The sequence below is a fragment of the Lagopus leucura genome, unplaced genomic scaffold (assembly GCF_019238085.1).
Source record: "Lagopus leucura isolate 7727_CA_CO unplaced genomic scaffold, USGS_WTPT01 Super-Scaffold_100044, whole genome shotgun sequence".
Lineage (NCBI taxonomy): Eukaryota > Metazoa > Chordata > Aves > Galliformes > Phasianidae > Lagopus > Lagopus leucura.
This window is the reverse complement of record NW_024962291.1, coordinates 854925-878661: the sequence shown is the minus strand read 5'-3', so window position 1 is coordinate 878661 and position 23737 is coordinate 854925. Positions and strand designations below refer to the sequence as shown.

General features: G+C 42.5%; 1 protein-coding gene across 1 annotated transcript in view; it reads right to left on the bottom strand.

The window, feature by feature from the left end:
- LRRC56 (leucine rich repeat containing 56) overlaps window positions 1-23737 on the bottom strand; it is a 59898-nt gene that overhangs the window by 14957 nt on the left and 21204 nt on the right. The window contains exons 6-7 of the mRNA XM_042884578.1: window positions 16861-16948; window positions 10733-10793 (exon numbers count right to left, since the gene is read on the bottom strand). Coding sequence (XP_042740512.1) covers window positions 10733-10793; window positions 16861-16948 — 149 coding nt within the window. The remainder of the gene's footprint in view (window positions 1-10732; window positions 10794-16860; window positions 16949-23737) is intronic.

Sequence of the window (23737 nt, the reverse complement as noted above, 5' to 3'; positions counted from 1 at the left end):
ATACACAGGATGGCAAAACAAAGCCATGTGTTCATTCCCAAGTGGCTTTACACAAAGCCCTGAGAAGAAACAGCCACCCCTTCTCCTGCTAAAATACACTTGGAAGAAGCAGTCCTTGCTCCTACCCAGAGGTCAAATGGTCCCAGAGTTAAATCATATTTTCCCCCATGTGTGAATTGGACAGTTATGGTTTTCAATTCCAGAGCTGGCTTCGGCTGAATCAAGTGCACATGAACGTGACCAGCTCCTGCCTGCACTGCCTACAGAGTCATGCACAGCTCTGTATTTACTGTGAATTATGAGCTAATGCATCTTCAGGCATTCTCCTGGCTGCTGGAGGGGTGAACTTTCTGGGTAACAGTCAAATACTGGCCCTGCAGCTCTTTACTCCCGCATCCACAGTGAGTGATGTTCAGTCTGAGACATTACTGCAGCAAAGTACACCTGCAAATATTTTATTTGGTAACTAACAAAAGGCTCATCTGGAAGCTGTGTCAATCTCACTGCAATATCAGAAGAACTCCCTCATTAATTACTGCACAGATGATCCCTCCTGAGAGTACGGCTGCTGTAAGGCTGCAGGGTTAAACAGCAGCGTAGCTCGGAGCGAGCAGCTCCCAACGGACAACTGCGTGCACCTGCACTTCTGAAAACACTTCTGAAATATTCTGGCTGGTGGAAGAAGAACTTCAGAGCATGCAAGAGAAGGGAGTGCCTCCTCTGCGCCTAGCCTTGCTGCATCTGGCATGTACAGCTTCCAAGGATCAGGGCAATGTGGGTTTGTAAGCATGCATCGAATCATAAAGGTTGGAAAAGACCTCTAAAATCATCTAGTCCAACCATTAGTCCAACCCCACTGCTCCCACTAGCCACATGTGCCACATCTTCACAGCTCTTCAACACTTCCAGGGTGGTCTTCCACCACTCCCCTGGGCAACCTGTGCCACTGCATCACCTCTCTTTCTGAGAAGAAATGTTTCCCAATAGCCAACCTCCCCTAGCACAACTTCAGACCATTACCTCACTGCATGCATGCAAGGGTGCTGTGCAAACAGCTAACGGATAGAAGGAACCACAGGACACCACAGAGGAAACAGCTCCATTAATATACACATCAGCTACTTCAGTTCTGGTAGACAAGTGTCCTATCCTGAGTGATGTGGAAGCTGGTAACTTCACAGGAAGGGCAAGGAATTAATGGGCAAAGCAGCTATAAATTTTGCAGTGGTTTGTATGGGTCAGGTACGATGCAGAAAGATGGAGCACAGGGTGAGAACGTGCGCATCATCACTTTGGTTGTGACAAACAGGATTATAGCCTCTGAGGTCACAAAAAACCAAGTTCTCTGGACTAATTACCCTACAAACATAACCGAACATTTGCCTACAGAACATATGCTGAACACCCAAACACATTTTTAGCACCTAAAAGCGCTAGGAAACCAACGTAGACTTTCCTAGTTTCATTGTAACGCCACAAACTTGCATATACTCATATATAACTTTTTTCTCCCCCCATGAAAATGAATAAACAGAAGGGTTTGAAAGCTCCAGACACTGCTGCAGGGAATGGAACTCACTGAACAGCTTTGTGTTCCGTGAGGGTCTTGGCAGCACCCTCTCACTTGTGCACAACCATTCAAGATTTTTCCCATGAAATGCAATGCTCCCATCTTGTCGTCACTCCCCAAAGCTTGGGGAAGAGCACAGGGGCAAGGAACAGTTTGGCTCACAACACCTAATAATAGTTTGAGAAATAATAACATGTTCTTCCATTAATCCAGCCTCCTTGTTCTTCAGGGATTGACTCATTTGAGCCAAAATTCTGCTGGATGAAAAACAGACCTCCAGAGCCAAATCCTGTTCTTGGTTTCACTACAATAAATCTTGGGTAGCTCTACTGAGCTCAGGCTACCCAGTAAACACAACAGCACAGCCCTAACAGAGCATAGTCCTGCACATCCATCAGCTTCAAGATCATTGTTTCTTTTGGAAATTGCTTTAGAATCACCCACCTATAAATAAAACACTAAATCCACTGAACTTGCAAACAATACTTGAAAGCACACCCACATCTGTGAAATAAATCTGCAGTAGCAATATATCTGAAATTGGGCTTGATGCTGGTATTTATTTTTAAAGGTCACTTAAAGTGAACATGCCGGTGACTGGAGGGAATCTGAATTTAAGAGTGACTGAGCTAATGTCTTACAAAGTAAAGAAAGAAAACCACTGATCTACAGAGATCAAGCTGAACTTACCAAGCCATACAGCGACGACAACGATCCAGTCCATATGTCAGTACACAATGATTCTGTTGTACTGATCATTCTGACATCAGAAGCAAAAACTTTTAAGGCCTGAATATTATTTAAATCAGTAACACATGTTCCCATAGGAAGCTTACAAATAGTTTCATTGTACTCTCAAATAGCTGTAAAGCGTTCAGAATTATAAAACTGATTGTATGCACGTGTTGCCCTTGATCAAATCCATGACACACCCCAACCCTGCAAGCAATGCTAAGGCAATGTCCTCATGCCCTTGCAGTGTCCTTTTGCTATCAAGTCCAACTTTGCATTTGAATGCAAAGAGCTGGCTGCTTCACAGTTCTGCAGCCTTGCTTGGTTACGTACCTACTCTTCACAATCCAAGTAGCAAGATGCTGCAGGTGTTGGCTTGGATGCTCTGTCTTGCATCTCACAGCACTGTACTCAGGTAGCAGTAGGGTGTCTCTGTTGTCTCATTTTTGGGGGCGGCCTGGCATCATCTCAGAGTTTTATTTCAATTTTTTGTTTGTTTACTTGCTTACAGAAAAATAATTTAAGCTCTCAGGTGAGAGACAGGAGATGACAACAGAGGGCAACCCAGCTGCTAAGCCACATGGGCAGCCCATTGCCGTCATGCTGCCTGAGACACTTCATACATTATTGCCTCTTCTCACTGGCTCATTGAACTCATCATAGCAACTTGAAAGCCCTTCGTTCTCCTTGTCAGATTGTATCTCATTTTAACCAAAAGTGCTTGTAGAGTCCAAGAGGACAGAGGTCTTTGTAAATGAAATGGAGAACTGATCTGCACCGTAACTACTTGTTGTTCTGCACAAACTAACCCAGACATTTAATTCTGTTAAAGCTAATGGCATTGCAAAGTGACCTGAAGCTTTAGTTTCAAATGCTCTCATTTTTGGCTGCTATCACAAAAGCAAGAGGAGAATTACGGGCTTGATCAAAGTTGATGTACTTGCAGTCATGCACAGTGATCCTCTAAACACACAAGTACATACCATACTTGTGGGAAGGATAGTGAATTTTTTTCTTAATTTCCCTTTGATCTTTAAAATTGCTTGTCAGCATAGCTACCTAGTAGCATTTTACGAGGTAGTGCAGTGGTAACAGTGACCAATCAGTTGTTTTAACTCAGCTCCTGCAGCACCAAAGTAATAAGGGTTGCCAGTGTGATGCTGCGGGCCAACGCTTGCCCTTGACCTTTTTTACTCACCATGAAGCTGTGCCACCACAGTGATGCTGCAGAACCCAGCACAGTGCTGCAACTTACACACTCCTTGAGAGCAAGGGAATTTTCAAACAAAGAGCAAAGTTCAGGCAATAAAACTGTCACACCCATGTATCAATTGTCCCTCAGTAGAGCTACTGCCATTTCCTATAGATCTGGCAGTCCTTCACTCTCACTGTTGAAAGTTTACATATAAAAAGTAAAGGATAATGAAACCATGGTTAAAGAATGAGTTATTTACAATGTAGGAGCAAATCCCACAGCACTTTGAATTTTCTGCATGAATACCTACTAAGAGTCCCACATGTTGTGTGCTTGCTTTGCAGGATGTTCCAGGTCTGAGCTTTGGCAGAACGTGACAGATATATTGCAACTTTGATTGAGTGCAGATCTCATCTTTCAAAATCAACGGCCGAAACCTCTAATGCTGCAGATTAAGCAGAGGGAATATTTCATAAAAGTTCCAAATGAGCTGACAAGATTCTCTGGTGTTAAAAAAAAAAAAAACAAAAACCACACAACCCTTCATAAGATTTCTGTTACTGAAAGTGATGGTAGGTTTCATTATCAAACCTTTATCTCTGGGTTCTCCATACAAAGATCACAGAGGGCAGCTTGAGGCAAAGAGAGAAGAATGGGCACGTGTGATACTCGCTGACTGAATCCCAAAACTCACTTCCTAAAACATCAAGGCATTTTGGTATTTCTTTTTGCAGGTATTGATCCATCCATCCCAGAGAGACCTGATGCAGTCTGTAACAACCTCAGGGCAGAGGGATAAAACTTCGCCAAAGAGCAAATCAGAAATATATCCACAGAAAAAGAAGTGTGCAAGTGGGAAAATAGCAACATGTCCTCAGCGTACAGTAACGCGTCCACAGAAAATGAGAACAACTAAATCAACTCCCATATGGAGAATGTTTTATAGAAATTAGATTATTAAAGCTGCTTGCGCAATAAAACCCTATTTATTCCTTCATTGCATATTCATATTGCTTGCAGTTACCAACCAATTAATAGAATTGAAAAGCTTCATTCCCTTTCCCCATCCTTCCCTTTTCCAAATCAGCACTTACCTTGCACTCCAAGGCAACTTAATTTCCAAGACTTTTGCAAATTTCCAAAACATAAACTCCAAGAAACATAATTTCCCACTGAACATAATGATTTTCCAAAAAAAGCAACAAAACAAATATACAATAAACCACGAGGCAGACAAACTCTCAGAGGACAGAATCAAAGCAACCTGCAAACATAGCACATGATGCTATCATTACTTTCCTGCCTGTTTCTGCAAGGCCAGTCCCTCCTGATGTCTGCTTGGACCACAGCTGTTGAGGAAATGAAGGTAGGTGGATAACTTCATCAGCAATGGCCTATGGACTACTGCTTCCCAGCCCAATTCTTTGGGTTTTCTCAGATGACAATTATAACCGTCCTGTCTTACCACTGACTAAAGTGTATATTTTCATAAGCAATCTCCAGCTCTGACATCTGAAACACAGCAGCTTCAAACATGAATATCTAGGTATACAAAGCATTTATTTGCTGCCAGGTATCTGCTAGTTACCTCTAACATTGCTATTTATCATATTATAGCAGTATGTAACTGTATGTAACTGAGATCATGGCCCCATGAAGAAAAGCCTTGCAAGTAACTCATAAAAAGACTCCGCCTGCCCCTGGGTAATACATAAAGCAAACAACTGAGATTGAAGAGATGGCAAATTTCTGCAGCTATTTCTACTAAGAGACCACAGCTAATCTCAAAACACAGTTGTATTTTTGAAGCCTTGTTCCAGTGGCTCAGCCACAAAGCCACTGAATTCCTGTAATCTGTAAATTGCTGCCACTGCATCTCCAGGTGGTACAAAGAGTGAGGATGACCCCTGTAATCCCACAGATTGGAGTCAGGTGAACACAAGATCCCCCACAAGGCTTCTCAACCACTAAAAGCAGCTAGCAGTAGCTTAGCTAGCTGCTACTTTTAAACAAGCAGCACTTGTAAGACTAAAGCAGAGGCTAATATATAATTTCAGAGGTGCCCCTTGGAAATGATATGTATTTTGTTGATGAAGGAAAGGGAAATAGCATACAAGGGGTGAGAGCCACAGTTGCAGCTTTTAAAAATGTGGATACACGCATCTGTCTCTGCTTGCTGAACTTGAAAGAATAAGGGCTGCTTTCTGCAGAGGAAAAAGGCAGGATGCCTCTGTCCTCAGACTTTCTCAAGAGAAAGGAAAAGCTGAACAACATCTACTGCCTCCTCTCTAGTCTCCCATTCTCTGGAACATGCACTCCTGATAGTACATTCCCCCATATTTTTCCCAAATATTTGAGAAGTGGTGTGTCTGTTTAGATGGTGGGCAGAAAAGAAGCATGACAATTCATTGAACGGTGAACTTACCTTAGCTTGCAGGCAGTTGCTGACGACTTGTTGCAAATGTTTTCTGTTATTTACCTAATTTGCTATTTCAGTAGTCACGTTCATGCTGCAAAAAGTGTTGTGTTATGCTTACTATCTCACCAGAAAGAGAAGTATGTGGGAAAAGAGCCCCCTGCACCTCACTGGGTTGCAAGGGAGCTTCAACTGGGGAAGACAACATAGAATGTAGGCTGCTGGAGATGAGAATCAGGTTTTCCTAAAGTCTAAAGCAGACTGGCTAAAGGTACTTTACTGAAAATAATCCAGTCAACTAAAAATAGCTCTGTTTCTATCCCCAAATCATCACTTTTTTTTTTTTTTTTTGTAATCAATAATATGCATGTCCTTAAAACCATCACTGCTAAATAAAACTTGAGGTCACAGCAATTTTGCCAAGGTTTATGATATTCCCAGGGATGTGCAGGCATTAATACAGAGATTAAGTTTCAACTCAGATGCTTTCTTTCCTAGCTCCTGGAAAGCACCCAAAGTCCTCAAAGAATATCTTAAGATAGACTTCACAGCAACCTTATTTGCTGAAAGGCTTTCAGGCTGCCTACACACAAGAAGCAGTAGAAGTGCTTTCTAAAGAAACCAACTTGCACTGGAAAATAAATGCTTTCCCCACGCAGAAAAAAACAAGTGTAAAAGCAAGCAGTGTTGCTCTGGGCACTGAAATATGGACACAAAGAGATTCAGATAGACCAAGTGAGAGCAGCAGTTCTCTGTGTGTGTCAGTATAATGTAATGCAACAGGACCCTGATCTCTTATTAAGGGCTGTAAGCACTACTGTAATATAAAGAGATCACCTGTTGACAAACACCTGTGTCTTTAAAACAAGTACCTGACATGAATATAGAAAATAGTTTGCGATTTTATCTATTGTAAAAGATCTGCTGCAAAAAGCAGGTTGTATTTATATATCAGACACAGAAATTCTGTAATTGGAAAAAAAAAAGAAAAAAAAAAGAAAAAAGAAATGGCTGAAAGATGAAGAAGCAAACAGAGGAGAACAATAGTGAGGAAAGGAAAAAGGAAAAAGAAACTAATGGAAACAGATTAAAAGGAACGGTGCCCCTCTATACCTTCTGTTTGAAAGGACATTGTCCACCAAACAGTAGGTTCCAGACACTCCATCAGCAGCACTTCCAGTTTTGGGGTCGTTTGTGTTATGGCTCAGTCCTATACAGGACGGTGCCACTTGGTCCAGATCCAAGAAAGCACTTGGACTAATGTTCAGTTTTCAGTTTGCAAGCAGTTCCACTGAAGTCAAACTTCTCGTGGCTTTAAAAGGTGAGCATTTACCTAACCTCGCTGTTGGATGAGTAGCAGGGAATAACACAGCTAATTACAAATTCCTAAACATCTCCATTCAGGTTGCAAAGGTATTTTTAAACACTTAATTAGGAGCAAGGGCTTTAAACAAGAAAGAATTAGTTTGGATCTGTTTTCTTAAAGTAATTAAATCATCAGCAAAACCCCTGCTCAAGCTGCTTTTTTCCTACATTTTCAGCCATCTTTTCACTGTCAAGAGAGCCTGAAGCCTTTCAGAAGGTGTTATAAAAAAAAAGTAATAATAATTATCTATCCTAAGGCTTAAAATAAAAGCATGAGTAGTGTCAAATATTCATGTGCTCTGCACCTTCAGGTCTCTTTCCACTCTCCCATGATAACTTTACTGGACTGCCATCCTCTCGTTCTGGAGGACTCTTGCTGCAGTAGGGTAAGAGCAATTTGAGAATTGGATGCAATGTGGACTGCAGCAAAGAAATCTAAACTCTGGATGAAGGAAATCTGCTCCCCTTCCACTACATCCCTCATACTTATATTGGCCCCTCACTCTGCAGTCTCTGGTTTTCATCTCTCTTAACACATACGAACTTCTCCGTATTATAAGCAGTTCCTTAAGTAGTCCTGGGAGCAGATCAGTCTTCTGCTAGCTCAGCTAGAGCTGAATTGGAGGGAATGCACTTCAGCTCATGAAACAGCTTCTGCTACAAGCTTATGGGAACCAATTCCTGAGATTGCATATCTGATACAAAAGCCCTTTCATAAAGATTTTTATCTAACACGTTTGAACAGATCTCTTCATTCATCCTTGAATCAAGAATAAAAGCAATCTGATAAAAAATATATAGGCAATATGCCAAAGCAGAAGCAATAATTCACTGGCCTTGAAATATAGTTCTTTTACTGGAAATATTACCACGAGAAGAAGCGTGTGTCATCACAAAAGAAAGTCAGGTTTTAAGACACTTTTCAGAACAGGCTCCATGTTTGGTTCTTTATTATCGATTCATAAATCTAGAATTTCTTGGCTGCCAGGAGATGGGCAAAGATCACTGAATGATGACCTTATAAAATCAGTGTGACTTAGAAAACGAACGAAGATCAGAAATAATTTATTTCCACAGTACCATGGGCATTCCAAGCTGTTCCCCTTTAGCAAGAGATGGTAGAAAGCTAAAACTAAAACCCAGAAACAGCCGTATATGAAACACCCTCAATCTTTCCATCCTTACCTTTGTTTCAATGAACCAACCAACATCCTACAGCCTGTCCTTAATAGACATTTCATCTTATTTGCTGCCCATTTTCAAACTATAGCCACAACGATTCTGACCTTACCCCTGAGAAAGTTTATGGCAGTTACTTTTACCAAGTAAGCAAGCAGTCACCTTTTGGACAGAATTCAAGCATCAAAAATTTTAATTCAAAAAAAAAAAAACCAGTATAACCATTCATGAATAACTGGAAACAGCCTGGTAGAGTGGCAGTATAGCTATATTACATTGGCTGTAGCAAATGTCATTACTGCTCTGAAGACAATTTTCTTTAAGGGGCATTATGTTGACTTGATGCGGATGTCCAAAGCCAAAGTTTGAGTCCCAGACTGTGCTTGCATTGTGGGCTGTGCCCTCATGTGATTTATGTTAACCAATGATAGGCTGTAAAAAATTGGAATTCAGAAATGAAAACTGTTCCTGTCCCTCACTCACTGAGTGCTCTGGGAGAGTGGATTCTTGCTCCTCCTTTACCCCTATTACTGTGTTTAATTGGCACATAAAAAACACACTTACTTAAAATTGAGAGTGTGGAGTGTCTCGTAGGGTCTGTATGCCTGGGAACTGTCACAACAAGATTGGTATCCAAACCAAAACATATTTGCATTACAATTGATCCAATCAAAACTCAACAAGAGACCAAGCATTATCTGCATGAAGGGCAAGAAGGATGTCATATCACAGAAATATATTGCAAAAACTTTTCTTGACAATACAAAAGGAAGTGCAGAACCTTGCTAAAGCCCTAAGCCAAATAAGCTAGACCATGATGGTCAGAAGTTTTTCTGAATTTCACCCTGCATGACAGAAATGGCCATGTAACGTTTTTGGAGAATATAGATTTTTAGACCAAACCAAAACTCACTTTTTGCTTTTTTTTTTTTTTTTTAATAGTAAAATGTGTTCTGAGATTATAAAAAATAGAATTTGTTTTCACTCAATATTTACTCCACAGAAATGAAGAAAATTCCATGACAAGGGTTGGCTGCCATCAAAACATTTGCAGCAATGTAGATTCACTGCTTTCCCATGTTGTGGTTTGTAAAATGAATTTTAAAAAATAAATCCTAGAGAGCAAATACCACAACTTATCATCAGAACAAGGGAAAATATGATTGAAGTGTAAGAACTGAATGATGAAGTACCATTTTTAAACACTATTATCCACAGTTTTTTTTTTTTTTTTTTTTTTTTTCCCCTAACTCAAAGGGGGAACTCTTTACAAGGTCATGTATGATTGAGAAGCAGCTTGTGTTCTGACACAGAACAAATGACAGTCCAGGTAATCCATTCTCACAATGGCTGTCAGATCGAATCCGCACAATTCTCTTTTACATTGTTTATCCTTGTAACAAATAGTATAAGCTCAGTCAAGGGCCTTAATAAAGAGATGGTGTTCAGATCACCAGTCATAAAACTGAAAGTTTGTTAGCTACTTCAGCAACAATACATGGGAGAGTGAAGAATTTATTGCTGCTGCAATCCATTAGAGAATATCATAGAAACACAGAATCATTTGAGTTGGAAGAGACCCTTAAAGGCCATCTGGTCCAACTCCCCTGCAATGAACAGGCACACCTATACTAAGTCAGGTGCTCAGTGTCCCTCCAGCCTGACCTTGAGAGTCGCCAGTGATGGGGCACTCACCACCTACCTCACTGGGCAACCTGTGCCAGTGTGTCATTGCCCTTATTGAATAAAACTTCTTCCACAGATCCAGTCCAAATTTCCTCTCTTTTAGTTTGAAACCAAGGAGACGGAGCTTCAGAGCAGCTCTCAGTAAGTGCAACTTACTGACTTCAATCAAGTCTAGGAGATTTTCATCTGCTGAAGAACTGGTCTGACCTGTATAATAAAGACTGCTGGGCACAATAAAAGCTCAAGGGCTGAAGCACTCTGGAATCCAAGCATCTAGACGTACACATGAGGTAAAATTCTAACCCCAAAATTTCTGCAGATTTCCATGGATGTCAGCATAGCAGGAACTTTCCCAGTGGCAGACTGTAGGATAACCCATTGGCATCACTTGCAGCTACACTGATTTATTCCAGTTTAGGTCCTATCCTTAAACTTAGGAGGTTGTGGAGTACACATTTGTGACCCAATCCATTATCGTGGCATGTGGAAATGATAGGAATAAAAGCAGCATAAATGAAGATATTATCATTTAAATAAAATGGAGGGCTGTTATTCTTTATGTTTGTTTCAGTTATCATTCATTTCTTACCTCACAGATACGAGCAAGCTATTGTTCAACTTCAGCTCTCTCAGATTAGGTAGATAGGCACCTACGGGATTAGAATAAAGAATCATCTTGCACACCTGGTGGTAGGATGTAAGAAACTTCTGACAATTACAAGTTGAAGCATCTTATTTTACCTACATTTCTCATTTGTTCCTGTCACATCTGTGCCGGACCCCTTCTAAGAAAATTAATGAAGTTATTTCAGTTAGAAAATATTACATCCTTTGCATTTTTGCAACATATACGTAGTGTCTGCTTGACAGACGAATTATATTTTTGAAAACCCCCTCTGACAACCCTGATAGAGCACGTTTCCAAAAAGACAACAAAACCTGGCTTCATGGCGACTGCTTTCTTTGTTCTGATTGATAATCCATATTGACTATCAACTGAGTGATAACTCAAACAGCTGAAGATCAAGAACGCTTTAGATCATAGCAGTCCATGGATATAAGCCCCCGGCACAGGAAACATTTGCTACTGACAACAGCAAACTTGCCCATTCCCACCAGCAGATTTTACCCATGGCAAGAATCCTCAAGTACGATGCATCACCATGGAGAGGTAGCATGAATTTTAGGCAGACTGGATCACTAAGACCAAGACACTAAAACCTGTTCTCAACAGTAATCTCTTTGGCAAAGGATAATTTAGCATGACATTCTAGCTATCCAGCTCTTTGCAAAGGATCAAAAAAGGAATTTGAATTTATTTTTTTTTTATTTAAAAAAGGGAGTGGAATCTCACAAGCAAACGAAGAAAACCATGCTGTTTATTCCATTTCCCCAAATAGTGTTTATGGCAAAAACATTTTAATAAATCATGTTTCAGAAGAAGCATTATCTTCATCTAATGCTGTTTGGGAGTGATTATAATCCACATATTGAATTTCATGCTATACTGCAAATCTTTAATGTCATTTGTTTGTAAAGCTCTTTAGAAAATACTAAAAGCTCATTGTGCATTTCTTTTAGTCTTATTTTTAATAATTTTCCATAACACATAAAAATTATAGCACAAATTACAAACACACCATCCTCATCCTGCAAGGCACACATTTTCATGTCAAATTTTATAAAATATAGCAAAAAAAACCCCCAAACTTCAGAGTCCCAACAGGGGAGATACCACTATCTCAGTTAATTATTCACAGCAGTCATAAGTGCTACTGAGCAAAGACTTCTGCAGACATAAAATCCATGTGCTAAGAAAGACCCCAAGGGGAAAAAAAAAACCCAGCAAAATGTAGATGATTAAAAAAAATACTATTTTGTTCCTTATAAGAAACCTGAGGCATTAATAAGCAAACAGGCTTTAAAAGTCAAAGTCTGAGAAGAAGATGAATTGAAGAGAAATGAGTCTTGTTCAAAAGAAAACTTTCTACTGAACACATTTGGGGTTGGTTCAGGAAAAATATGCTATTAAAGGATTCAAGGAGGCCATGGGGTGTGGCAGCCAGTGTTACAGGCTGAAGACATAATTTTCACATCTGGTTATTTCATTACTGTAACACAATCCCCCATCTCGAACATTTTGTTGTATTTTGGCACCATGGACCCCTGGGCTCTGTAGTAAGTTAAAAAGAAGCGAATGCTACGTGCAGTAGTGTGATAATCTGCCTGGAGGATTTTAATGAAGTATTTCTCTAAAAAGCTTATGATCACAGTTCTGGTCTGATTGAGAACTGAGAGCAGCATGCAGTGTTCTCTCTTCTGTCTTTGACTCCCTTTTACTAAGTAGCCTCTTTGTAGAATCATAGGTTGGAAAAGATCACTAAGATCATCTTGCCCAACCATCAACCCATCCCCACCATGGCCACTGACCCATGAGTCTCAGGGCCATTCCTTGCAACAGTGCATGAGTGTTAAATTCTTCTGCTGTCCTACTCCAGTAGAACAAAAAAGCTAAATTAATAGTAGAAAGAAATAAAAACGTAAGGTAGGTGCTTATACCTGATTTTTTTTTTTACTAAACTTTAAATCAAAATAGGACCCAGGATGAAAATATTTTCATGTAAATGTTAGTTTGGCCCTCCAAAGCAATGTGCATTTGTAGGGAAAAGCCTGACTGTGCTATAAAATGAGCATTCCCCTGCAAGCACCTACTTTGGAGCTGCTTGCTTTAGAGAAACAGGCTGCATTTTTCAGATTACTAGCTCCATTTCTGGATAAAAAAAGATACATATACATTCAGCTACATTGCCTTAAGTGCTGAACTTCATGAGCAGAGTAGCAATGCGGGTCTCATTCTGAGCTGCCTTGGTATAGCAGATGACATTTACATAACTCACTAGCACTAAAGAGAAAGCAGGCAAGGTGCTGGCTTTATTATATTCTAAAAGCCACAGTATCTGTATTAATTACATTTGTTGTTTATATAGTAATGCAGTATATGCAGACAAACCCAAGCTAGCTGTCATCTAGCTACCCAAGGTCATATCTCACAAAAAGACAGAGTTTAACATAAATCCCCTGCTGAAGTATTTCTAATTGCTGGAGAGGTTGCCCAAGACCTGCTGCACTCCTTGCTGTTGTATCTTCTCAGTGAAGCTTGTTCATACCAGCTAAATTACCAGGCTGGTCAGAGAGGCGCTGGATGTCCCTGGAGACACTTGAGGTCAGGCTGGAGGGGCTGTGAGCACCTGATCTATCCTAAGTGTATCACGTTCATTGCATGAAAGTTGGATCAGATGGCCTTCAGAAGTCCCTTCCAACTCAAACCATTCTATGATTCTATGAATTAAAGGCAGGTTAGGAAGGCACGTGTTGGAGAGCAAATGTCTTTTGCCTTTGCTTCTTACAAAGAAATACTGACAAACAGAGCAGAAGCAAACAGATCAACCGGTATGAAAAGCAACATATGCCTATTGCTGAACCTGAACAGCAGTGCAGTGTTGCACAGTCCCCATGCAGCAAACAGCTGCCTCACCAAAGAGAAGCAACAGTCTCCAGACACATAATCAACTTAGACTGGCTGCCAGAAGGCAACAATTGAATAAGAACCAGAGAAGAGCATTGTGGGTAACTTGATTTGTAGCTATTAAAATCACTTAGAAATAAGAGAACTATGTAGTGTCTTAAATGACTATATCCAACCATTACTTTCAGCAGGGATTTCTACAAACCGGTCATCAAAATGGTCCCAGATCTGTCAGCAATCAAAACTGAAGGGATAAGCTAATAAAAAGGAAATAGTCCATCTGCTCAAATATAAACTGAAGCCTACACACAGTAATAGAGAACAAAAGTAAATCCAAATTCCGCAGAGCTGGATATAAGACTTGCCAGTGAGGTTCAGTGCTTTGCCTGTCATTCAGCAAGGTGCAGTGAGAACAAACAGCTACAGATTTCAGCAGCTATCCTGCATCCCACAAAGATACTCAAACTCAAGTTCTGGCACGAAGCTTTTCATTATTCTAATACCGATCACAGGAAACCATTTTAACATTGGTCTTTTAGTGTTTAAGCCTCCACCCTGTCCCTAAGAAATACAACTATTCCTTCCCCCTATATAACACCTCTGTGTAAAGGCTGTCCTGACAAACTGGGAAAGGGTGAAACGCAGTGCTTCCAAGTTCAGCCCAAAGTAGAACATTAATTAAAAAACCCCTCCAAGTGTTTAAAACCACTCTGGAAATTTTGCTAAGAAGATGCAGGATCTCAATGCTTGCGATATACTCACAACCTCTCCAGATATCTCTATTGCTCATCACAGTAGAAAAGCTTTCCCTTCTGTCAGGCTCGAACTTCCCTCACTGTGGTTGGTGTGTTCCTTACTCCACTCACTCCATTTATCTAGCTCCCTGTGAACAGGAACCAGTTTGGCAGTGCACTGATTCAGGGGAGATAGCTGGCACAAAGTCAGCCTTGATTACACCACTCATACTGAAGGTGCAAACTGTCCTGTCATACCCCTTGATGTTTCATTACTCTCAAAAGCAGTGGGGATCTGCAGCTGCTGTTTTTTTTTACAGCCCCTAAAGTCCAACTCCTGGTTCAAAGTGGGACATAAGATGGAAATTGTTTGCAATGTGGGAACAGTGCTCTGTGTTTTGTAAAAGCTGCAAAAACCTATTCAAAGAAAGCAGAAGTGAAGGGATTTATTCCTGTAATGGGAAGGAAAGGGAAGTGCAGAGGAAATGTGAGAAAAGAGAGATTTAAATTAACTTGTAAATTAACTTGTTCTGCTCTAACAACACTTCACAAATCCTGCAAGATTAAGTGCAGCATTTCTGTGTGAGCATGTGAGGAATAAAGGACAGTGAGGTAAAGTTCAAAAGAGGAAATGGAAGGGACTACATGTTTAAGATAATACCACAACACAGAAGTTACAGATAAGGTAAGACTTTTTGCTAGCTTGTCATAGCTAATGCATAATGGCATGGGAATAACACCGCTCTGGAGCACTGGTAGAAATGGTGTAATAAGATTTTCTTATCAACCAGAGGAAACAAGACTGAATAGATTATATACTCTGAAAGAAACAGATGCAATTTGACTTAAATTACCAAAATGTCTATCAAAAATAAACCTGTCTGCAAAATAAACTGAATAATCGATACACATCTTAGAATCACAGAATCATTCAGGTTGGTAAAGATTTCTAAGATCATCCAACTGTCCACCTACCACCAATGTTGCCCACTAAATCATATTCCTTACTACCACATCTGCATGTTTATTGAGCACCTACAGGGACAGTGACTCCACCACCTCCCTGGGCAGCCTGTGCCAGTGTAATCCTTTGGAGAATTATTTCCTAACACCCAGCCTGAACCTTCCCTAGTGGAACTTGAGGCCATCCATAAAATGGCTGTGAAGTTCAAAACAAAAGCCCCCTTCATGTACTTCCTTTAACTATTCTTGATATCAGAAGGCCCAAAGATATTGGACTGGCTATTACATTACTGTCACTTGCACACCTTGGTGCTCTGCACGGGAAAATGAACTGCTTGTCTGAAAATACCAGCACCTGCTTTTGGGGGGTGCAACTCCCTTTGGTACATAAAATATTGCCCTGCAATAGTTAGCTTCAGTGAAGGCAAAGATGGACTTGGCTGTGACAGGAGCACACAGGTTGCTTTCAGAAATGCCTTCCAGCACTGGAAGAAAGGAACGTTGCACACTCTCAGTGTTGACACTGCTATTGAAGAAATTCCTCCACTACTTCCTTACTTCTCTTGAGCAGAGATGATGACACAGAGGTGAATTACAAGCATTCAGAGCCTCCTGGGGCTCATCAAGTGATGTATCTAGAGGAGCTTCTTCAAGCGCATTCTGCAGCACAGCTTGATGAGGCAGCACAGGAAGCAAACGCAGGAGACTGGCAGCATTGGCAGCCTGATACCACTAGCGATTTCCCAGCCACGGGGGAATCTTTCAGCGGAGACAAACTGAACTCTGGCTACTCTGTCTCACTACAATAGCATCAAATACTCTAGAGGGCAACTTAATCAGTAAATGCTCCTTTAAGTCCTTGAGGCATGTCATGAGGAATCTTTTCAAATTAATTTGGCATTAGACAGAAGTCATAGATTGGTTTAGGTTGGGGGGGGCCTTAATGATCATCCAGCTGTATTCTTCTGCCATTGGCAGGGCTGCCACCCACCAGATCGGGCTTCCCAGGGCATCACCCAACCTGGCTTTCAATTCCTCCAGGGATGGGGCATCCACAGCTTCTCTGGGCAATCTGTTCCAGTGCCTCACCAGTACTTCTCTTTGTCCTATCACTTATCATATCATGTAAAAAGTCAGCCACCCTCCTGCTTGTAGCCTCCCTTCAAGTACTGGAAGGCCACAGTGAGGTCTACTTGGAGCCTTCCCTTCCCCGAGCTAAACAAGCCCAGCTCCATCAACCTTTCTTCATAGGAGAGGTGCTCCAGCCCTCTGAGCATCTTTATGGCCCTAAATGGTGTCACCTATCCATTGCTGTAGTGTTCAGTCTTAGAGTCTCACAGAAGAAAACAGTAATCAAGAAATGAGAGATACCAGGAAGAATATGTTTCAAGAGCTCTCAAGCACAGTAGTGCTTTACATTTACATACAGCTTCCAATTCCCCAGTCCTGATAAAATACAATAAGGGAAAATTTGAGAAAGAATTGTTTTCTTACCAAAGTTCCCCAAGCTGCTCTCTCTTGTATCTACTTGCATCTCCAGGGCCTTTACTTGCTGCAGATCATCCATCCCCGTCAAAGCTTTCTGTAAAAATAAGCAGGGATATATATATATTCTCACACAGTGAGCCAGATGATGCAGGAACAAAAAGGTGTAGAAAGGTTTTCAACCAGTGCTATGTCAGCACATAGTCCAGGTCAAAACACCTAGACATATGATAACATTAAAATAAAACCAGTATTCAAAGAGCTTTCTTTCTAGCAGCTCTGAATTATTTCAGCTTCACGTAACTTCTACAGTGCTCACAAAGTCAAGGCGGGGCACTACATTCAAGTTGCAAATCAGCAAAAGATTACATGCCAATTAACTTCATTTAAACAACATGCCCACACTGTAAGATTTGTGTGATATTTTACTAATCCTCAGAAGATAAGAAACGGTACCCTTGGTGTCACCAGTGATCAAAAAGGTGCTAGATAGTAAAACTCAATAAAACACAGTGCTTAGCTTTTAAATCCAAAACTACCAAAAAGAAAACAAGATTTCAGCTCAAGACAATCATAGTATGATTGCATTTCTCAAGGAACACAACACTAATTGCAAGAATTGCAAATTTCTTAGAAAAGAACTAATCAATGCCAAAGGAAGCCTCCAAAACCTTTCATTATTTCTGCAAAATCTCTGTGATGGGGTCAACCACTGTATTAAGCAAGGGTGTGTGTGTGTACAAGCAGCTATCACAGGTTCTTTCCTTAAATATCTAGAAATTGGCATTGATACATTCACGCAGATTTTGCTCTGCCTTTCACCGCTCTATTTAACATGAAGGAACAAAGTCACTCAATGACATCTACGTGTAGGAAATGTTTTCTTACAACTAGAAACTCAGAACACACTTTAGTTTGTTTTCCTTTGGAGGTTAACACTAATATAGGGGAAATGATTCATTAGAAGGGAATTTGTGTAGGACCACCTCTGTATAGGAGTTTTTGAGGGGAAAAATAACCACAAGAACATCTAGTTCATTTCTGTAGGGAAAAACAGCAGTGGCAACATTCCCACTCATCGAGTAGAATTCATACTGCTCACAATTGATCAGTTTCATTCACTCTAATGGCTCTACACTCTCTAACAAACAAGGGACCAAAACACTCTAAGTGGAACTGAGATGACAACTTACAAGGGCATTGTATAACCAAGATGTTATAATTGCAATATAATCAAAAGAGTAAGGCAAAGCAAACAGGGATCACAAAAGAGAATAAGTAGAAGAGCTTACCCTTGGGTTGAGCTCACTAGAAGATATCAAAGAGGAGGATCTCCAGAAGAGATCCTCCCCCTCTGGTAGCCAGCTCTTAAATAGGTCCAGGAGGGGTGGAGCCTGGCTCCACCCCTTCCGGTAGCACAGGTGAATTGCCTTCACCTGTGCTCCTCTGGCTGACTCAAGGCTCACCTCAGGTGATCAATCAGAGGTTCAGGCCGTGACTCAGCAGTTGCCATACACTCCACCCCTTCACGGCGTGAACCAATGATCAGGTTAACAAAAGGGTAAGCTTTCCCTAATACAGAGATCCGGTATATCGCGACACTTATACAATTTTATCGCGACGTATGTTGGTACAGTTCAAGACAAGTGATGATTAGTGGATGTCCATACTCTTCTATGGGCCAGTGCTCGATGATGTGCCTGGAGGCATGAGGTCCTGAGGTGCAAGTCCATTCTATGTTCCATCAGTCCCATGCAGACCATCACCGGGTGTTGTACGTGATCTGACAGCAACACTGGAACGCTTGATGGCATTTTGTTCCTTCCGGTGGTCCTGAAGGCTCACAGACTCACGGGGAGTAATACAGATGTTTTACAGGTACCAGGAGGGGAAGGTCTGCTCTCCAGGGCAAGATACAGGCCGTATTTCTGTCTTGGGTCAACACTTCCGCTTGTACTGGGGCACGTCCTGGCCGCCTGTACCACACCTTTTGGCCGGATATCTGCGGCTGCATAACGATATCAGGCACCAAAGGAGGTGTCCTGATCTGCCATAGGGACATAATGGGGGTCCCTTTAGCAATAAAGATCGGAGTGTTGACCATAATATCAGTAGGCCATGTACCTATTACTGGAGGGACTACTGAGCCTCCCACCTCCAATAGTCTCCCCCAAGGTGCAAGTAGGCCACACCACTTGGGTCCTACCTGCACCTTCCAGGGCCATTTTATTTTATGGGTACCTGGCTCTAAGTTTTCAGGGGCAGGGAGCAGAAGATTATTTTCATTACCAATTTGGGGTCTTACCTGATGATCAGTGCCCGTAATTTGGATCCTAAGCGGGGTGGCCCATGTCGTCTGCAACATTCTCAGGGCACTGGGTCTGCCATCTCAAGGTCTTTCATTCAGGTCCCGCAGGGTTTCATACAGTCTTTTTGTCCACCCCTGCAAGGACTGGGAGTCTGTCTTCAGGGCAGCCTTAAGAATACCATTATAATGTTCGATGAGGCCTGCCCCTGTTGGATTATATGGCAGGTGGAATCGCCATTCGATGTTATTTTCTTCTGCCCAGCGCTGTATCGTTGCACCAGTAAAATGAGTCCCTTGGTCGCTCTCGATGACTTGAGGTGTCCCGTAGGCAGACATCAGTTTAGTGAGTGCCTTGATGGTATATGCCTGGTTTGCTTTCGGTACTGGATAGGCCTGCAGTAGCCCACTTGCAGTGTCGACACAGGTCAGGGCATATCTTGCCCCTTCGGAACGAGGAAGGGGCCCGATGTAATCGACCTGCCATCGCTGGAGAGGATTGTGTCCCCTAGCAAGATGGGCTGTTGTTTCGGGCAACGATCTCGGTCTCATCTTGGAGCAAGCGTCGCAATCCTGGCATGCCTGGACGATATCAGATAGTTGTATGGGCAGTCCCCATGCTTTAGCAGCTGCCCACATTGTCTTTTGTCCAGCATGCCGTAGCTTCTGATGTAGCCAGCGGGCGATGTTCTCAGATGGTGAATTCTCAATCCATCGAACTCGGGCCAATGTGTCGGCTTCATCGTTTCCCGGTGACTGTAGGGGCTGATGACCAGAAACATGGTAGACACGTACAGTCCTGTGTTTGACCGTATTCCATATATCTAACCACATGTCTTTGCCCCAGATCGGTCGGGCGTGGATAGTCCATTCCTGGGTGGCCCACTGTGCAATCCAGAGAGTGAGCCCCCGGTACACAGCCCAACTATCTGTGCAGATGTTCAGGATACCATCACCGGGTTCCTTGGTTATAACCATCCACACGGCTCGCAGTTCTGCCCATTGGCTGCTCTGACCATCCCCCTCATCGAACCAGATTGTCTCGGTGGAAGGATGGTATGCTGTTGCTCTCCACTTGCTCGGGTTGCCCTTGCTGGACCCATCTGTGTACCAGGCATCTTCAGGGATAGGATATTTTCCCTCGTGAATGGGACTCTTCTCTGGTGGAGCGACCAGTATTTCTTTTGGTGCATCACTGTGATATGTAACTGGGCCTAGGATCTTCTGAAGTTCTTCTTTCAAGGGGGATGAAGACAGACTGCTCCTTTGGCTGAGATAGGCGACCCATCGTGCCACTGTTTGTGCTTGGGCCACCCCTGTCTTAGGAAGGTGGGTCAGATCCTTCACCCACCCCTGAATTGGCAGAGTGGTCTTGACTATAACTGCAGCTGTCTGAGTTATTGGCTCTACTGCCTGTAATGCCGAATAGGCAGCCAATAACTGTTTTTCAATCATACTGTATCTTTCTTCTGCTCCGTGCCAAACCTGAGACCAGAAACCAATGGGGGTCCGAACAGAACTCTGGCGCTGCCACAGGCCCCAACCGAAGCCATCTTGAGTAACATGAACGTCCAACTCGGCTGGGAGGGTAGGATCGAATATACCCAATGCCTGAGCTTGTTTAACTGCCAGTTTTGCTTGTTGGAAAGCATCCTGTTCGGTTTTCCCCCAGTCCCATAGCTGCCCCTTTTTTGTGAGTCTGTATAATGGCCTTAGCAGCTGCGCTAGGTGAGGTATAAAGGAACGCCAATAACCCAATATACCTAGAAACTCTTGCAGCTGCTTTGATGTTGTAGGGACTGGAAATGCCTGAACCTTATCTATAACAGCACTGGGTAGCACTTTGGTCTTTCCTGACCAAACCACCCCCAGGAATTTTACGGACAGGCCTGGACCTTGCACCTTTTGGGGATTTATAGCCCATCCCCTTTGTTGCAAATAGGCAGTTAATGAATCAGCTGCCTGTCCTACTACCTCCAGTGAGTCGGATGTCAACAGGAGATCATCAATATAATGATATAGGTTAACATCATCAGGTTTTCTCCAGTCAGCCAGGTCACGCGCCACTAGATTATGACAATACGTTGGTGAATGCACGTACCCCTGTGGCAGGACCTGAAAGGTCCACTGCCTGCCTCCCCACGTAAACGCAAACTGATCTTGCGATTCCTCAGCAATTGGGATACTGAAGAATGCATTTGCTAGATCTAGGACACAATGATAGGTTTTTATCTCCCTACTCAATGTGTCCATTAGGGAAGCAATATTGGGTACGGCCGCATGAATAGGCGGCGTGACCTTATTTAATTCTCTGTAATCTACTGTCATCCTCCATGTGCCATCCGACTTTCGCACTGGCCATATGGGGGAGTTATACGGGCTGTGTGCAGGTCTTATAATGCCCACTTTTTCTAATTCCTGCACCGTTCTCGATATTTCATCTTGCCCACCCGGGAGTCTATACTGTCTAACATTAGTAATCCGGCGCGGTTTCGGCAGGCAAACAGGCTCATGTTTCGCATGGCCTCTTAATATTGCCTGCACCGCCCGGATACTGATACATCTTTGTCGAAGTCTGAACTCTCCCACAGTTGTTTGGAGAGCCAGACCCCATAGAATGTCTATGCCCAGGATGTATTCTTGGACTGGGGCAATAGACACCTTGTACTCCCGGGGTGGGAGACGCCCAACCCCCAATTTTAACCATGTTTGGGTGACAGGAATAGTCTGTCCCCCAAAACCACCAATCATCACTCTGTCGCCATGAAATTTTCCTGGATCTCCATAGATAATTGATGTTTCTGCTCCAGTATCCACTAATGCCATAACTCTCTGAATATTTTTTCGGGACCAATAAATCGTTAATTCTACATAGGGCCTCCGGTCCCGTCTGGAGGCCCTACGGGGACTAACACCCCTCGTCACTGCATGAATTGTGCTAGGGCCAGTTCTTTTGCTTCTGATGGCTCAGGCATTGTGGCCCGAGACACCTGAGGTGGCTTCTTTTTCCTGTTAGGAATAATAAAATCTTCTAGGTTCCATGTTGTTGTTGGAACCCTCTCTATAGCTCTTACCCTTGATTTCTTAGGGTAGCTCTGGAATTTTTGATTGTCCTTTAGTTGTCTCCAGAGCTGGAGAAGTACGTGGTTGGGCTGGCGGTCGATCTTAGCAAATTGGACCCCAGCCCGAATTAAATCATTAAACATTTGTTTTCGGGATACCCTTATGGGTCCCGATCGAGGAGCTTGAGTAGCCGGCATTCTGGTTTTATTTACCGGCAGGACCTCTGCTTCCTCCAAAAACCGAATATTGCGCCTAGTCCGCAGGCGTTCTGTTTCTCCCAAATCGGCAACTAACTGGGCAACCTGCTGGACTACGGCTTCTGATGCTACAAGGGGATTTAATATCGAAACTAGGGTGCCGTACAGATGGGAGGGAGCTTGTTGTAGAATTAAATCTCTCATCCCTGCCGAAAATTTAACCATATCAGGGCCATCAAATGTATCTTCATAAATGGCCTCTCTTACACCCAGTTCACGGATATAGTTCTGAAGGTCCTCCATAGAGGACCACATACCTGTATGTAACAGTATGTCTGATTTATTCGGCCATACCATACGGCAGGCCGCCATTAACCATTCTAGTATGGAATGGTTTTCATCACGATATTGATTGCCCACGTATAACCTTTGCCTAAGAGCAGGATGGACAGTCATGGTGGCCAACTTAGATATTTCTGGGCCATTCACCACGACACTTTCTGCCCCAGAATCCCACAGTCTCAATAACCAAGCCGGCACACTTTCTCTGGGCTTCTGCCGAAATCGTTGTACTAAGTCCATTAATTCTGTTGCTGTGTATGGCCGAGCTGTCACATGTAAATGAGTCTGGGCAGGGGGCCATTGATCAGGCGGCACCCCTGCCGGTCTGTCCTGTACTTTTTTTGTTTTTTGGGTTATCACAGGACGGACCTCCAATGGATCAGTTTGAATTGGACATTCAAGGTCTGATTTGGATTTCTTGTTGTCCTGATCAACGAAGTCTGTTGATTCAGGAGCCTGGTCATCATTTATTGAAATATTACGAATTTGGCTTACAGGAAGATGTAGAATTGGCTTCTTCCCCGTTAAAACGCCAAGTTCGTGCTCTAACTTTTCAATGCGATCTTTCAAAAGCTGATTTTCGGTTTCTAAAGTATTATTTCTTGAGTCCGCATGATTTAAAGCGGTTAATAGTGGCCATGCCACCATGGAGGCAGCCAATTGTCTTTCTTTGGTAATAAGAATGTCCTTGCCAAGTCCTTGAAAATAGTCTGCCATGCGATATGGGGAGAGATTGCCCATAACACGTAAGGGACCCCATTTTTCAATGATGGCAGCTAACTCGTAATAGGGCGATCCCTCAAACCCTGGGATCTGCCCTGGAATCATTTTCTCTAGGGGAGTATTGTTCTCCCCCTTGACCCATTTATAGAAATTCCACAGGAAAGACATGTTAATTTTAGTATATTCAGCCTGCCTGGCTCGCCAAGTGTATAACCAAGATGTTATAATTGCAATATAATCAAAAGAGTAAGGCAAA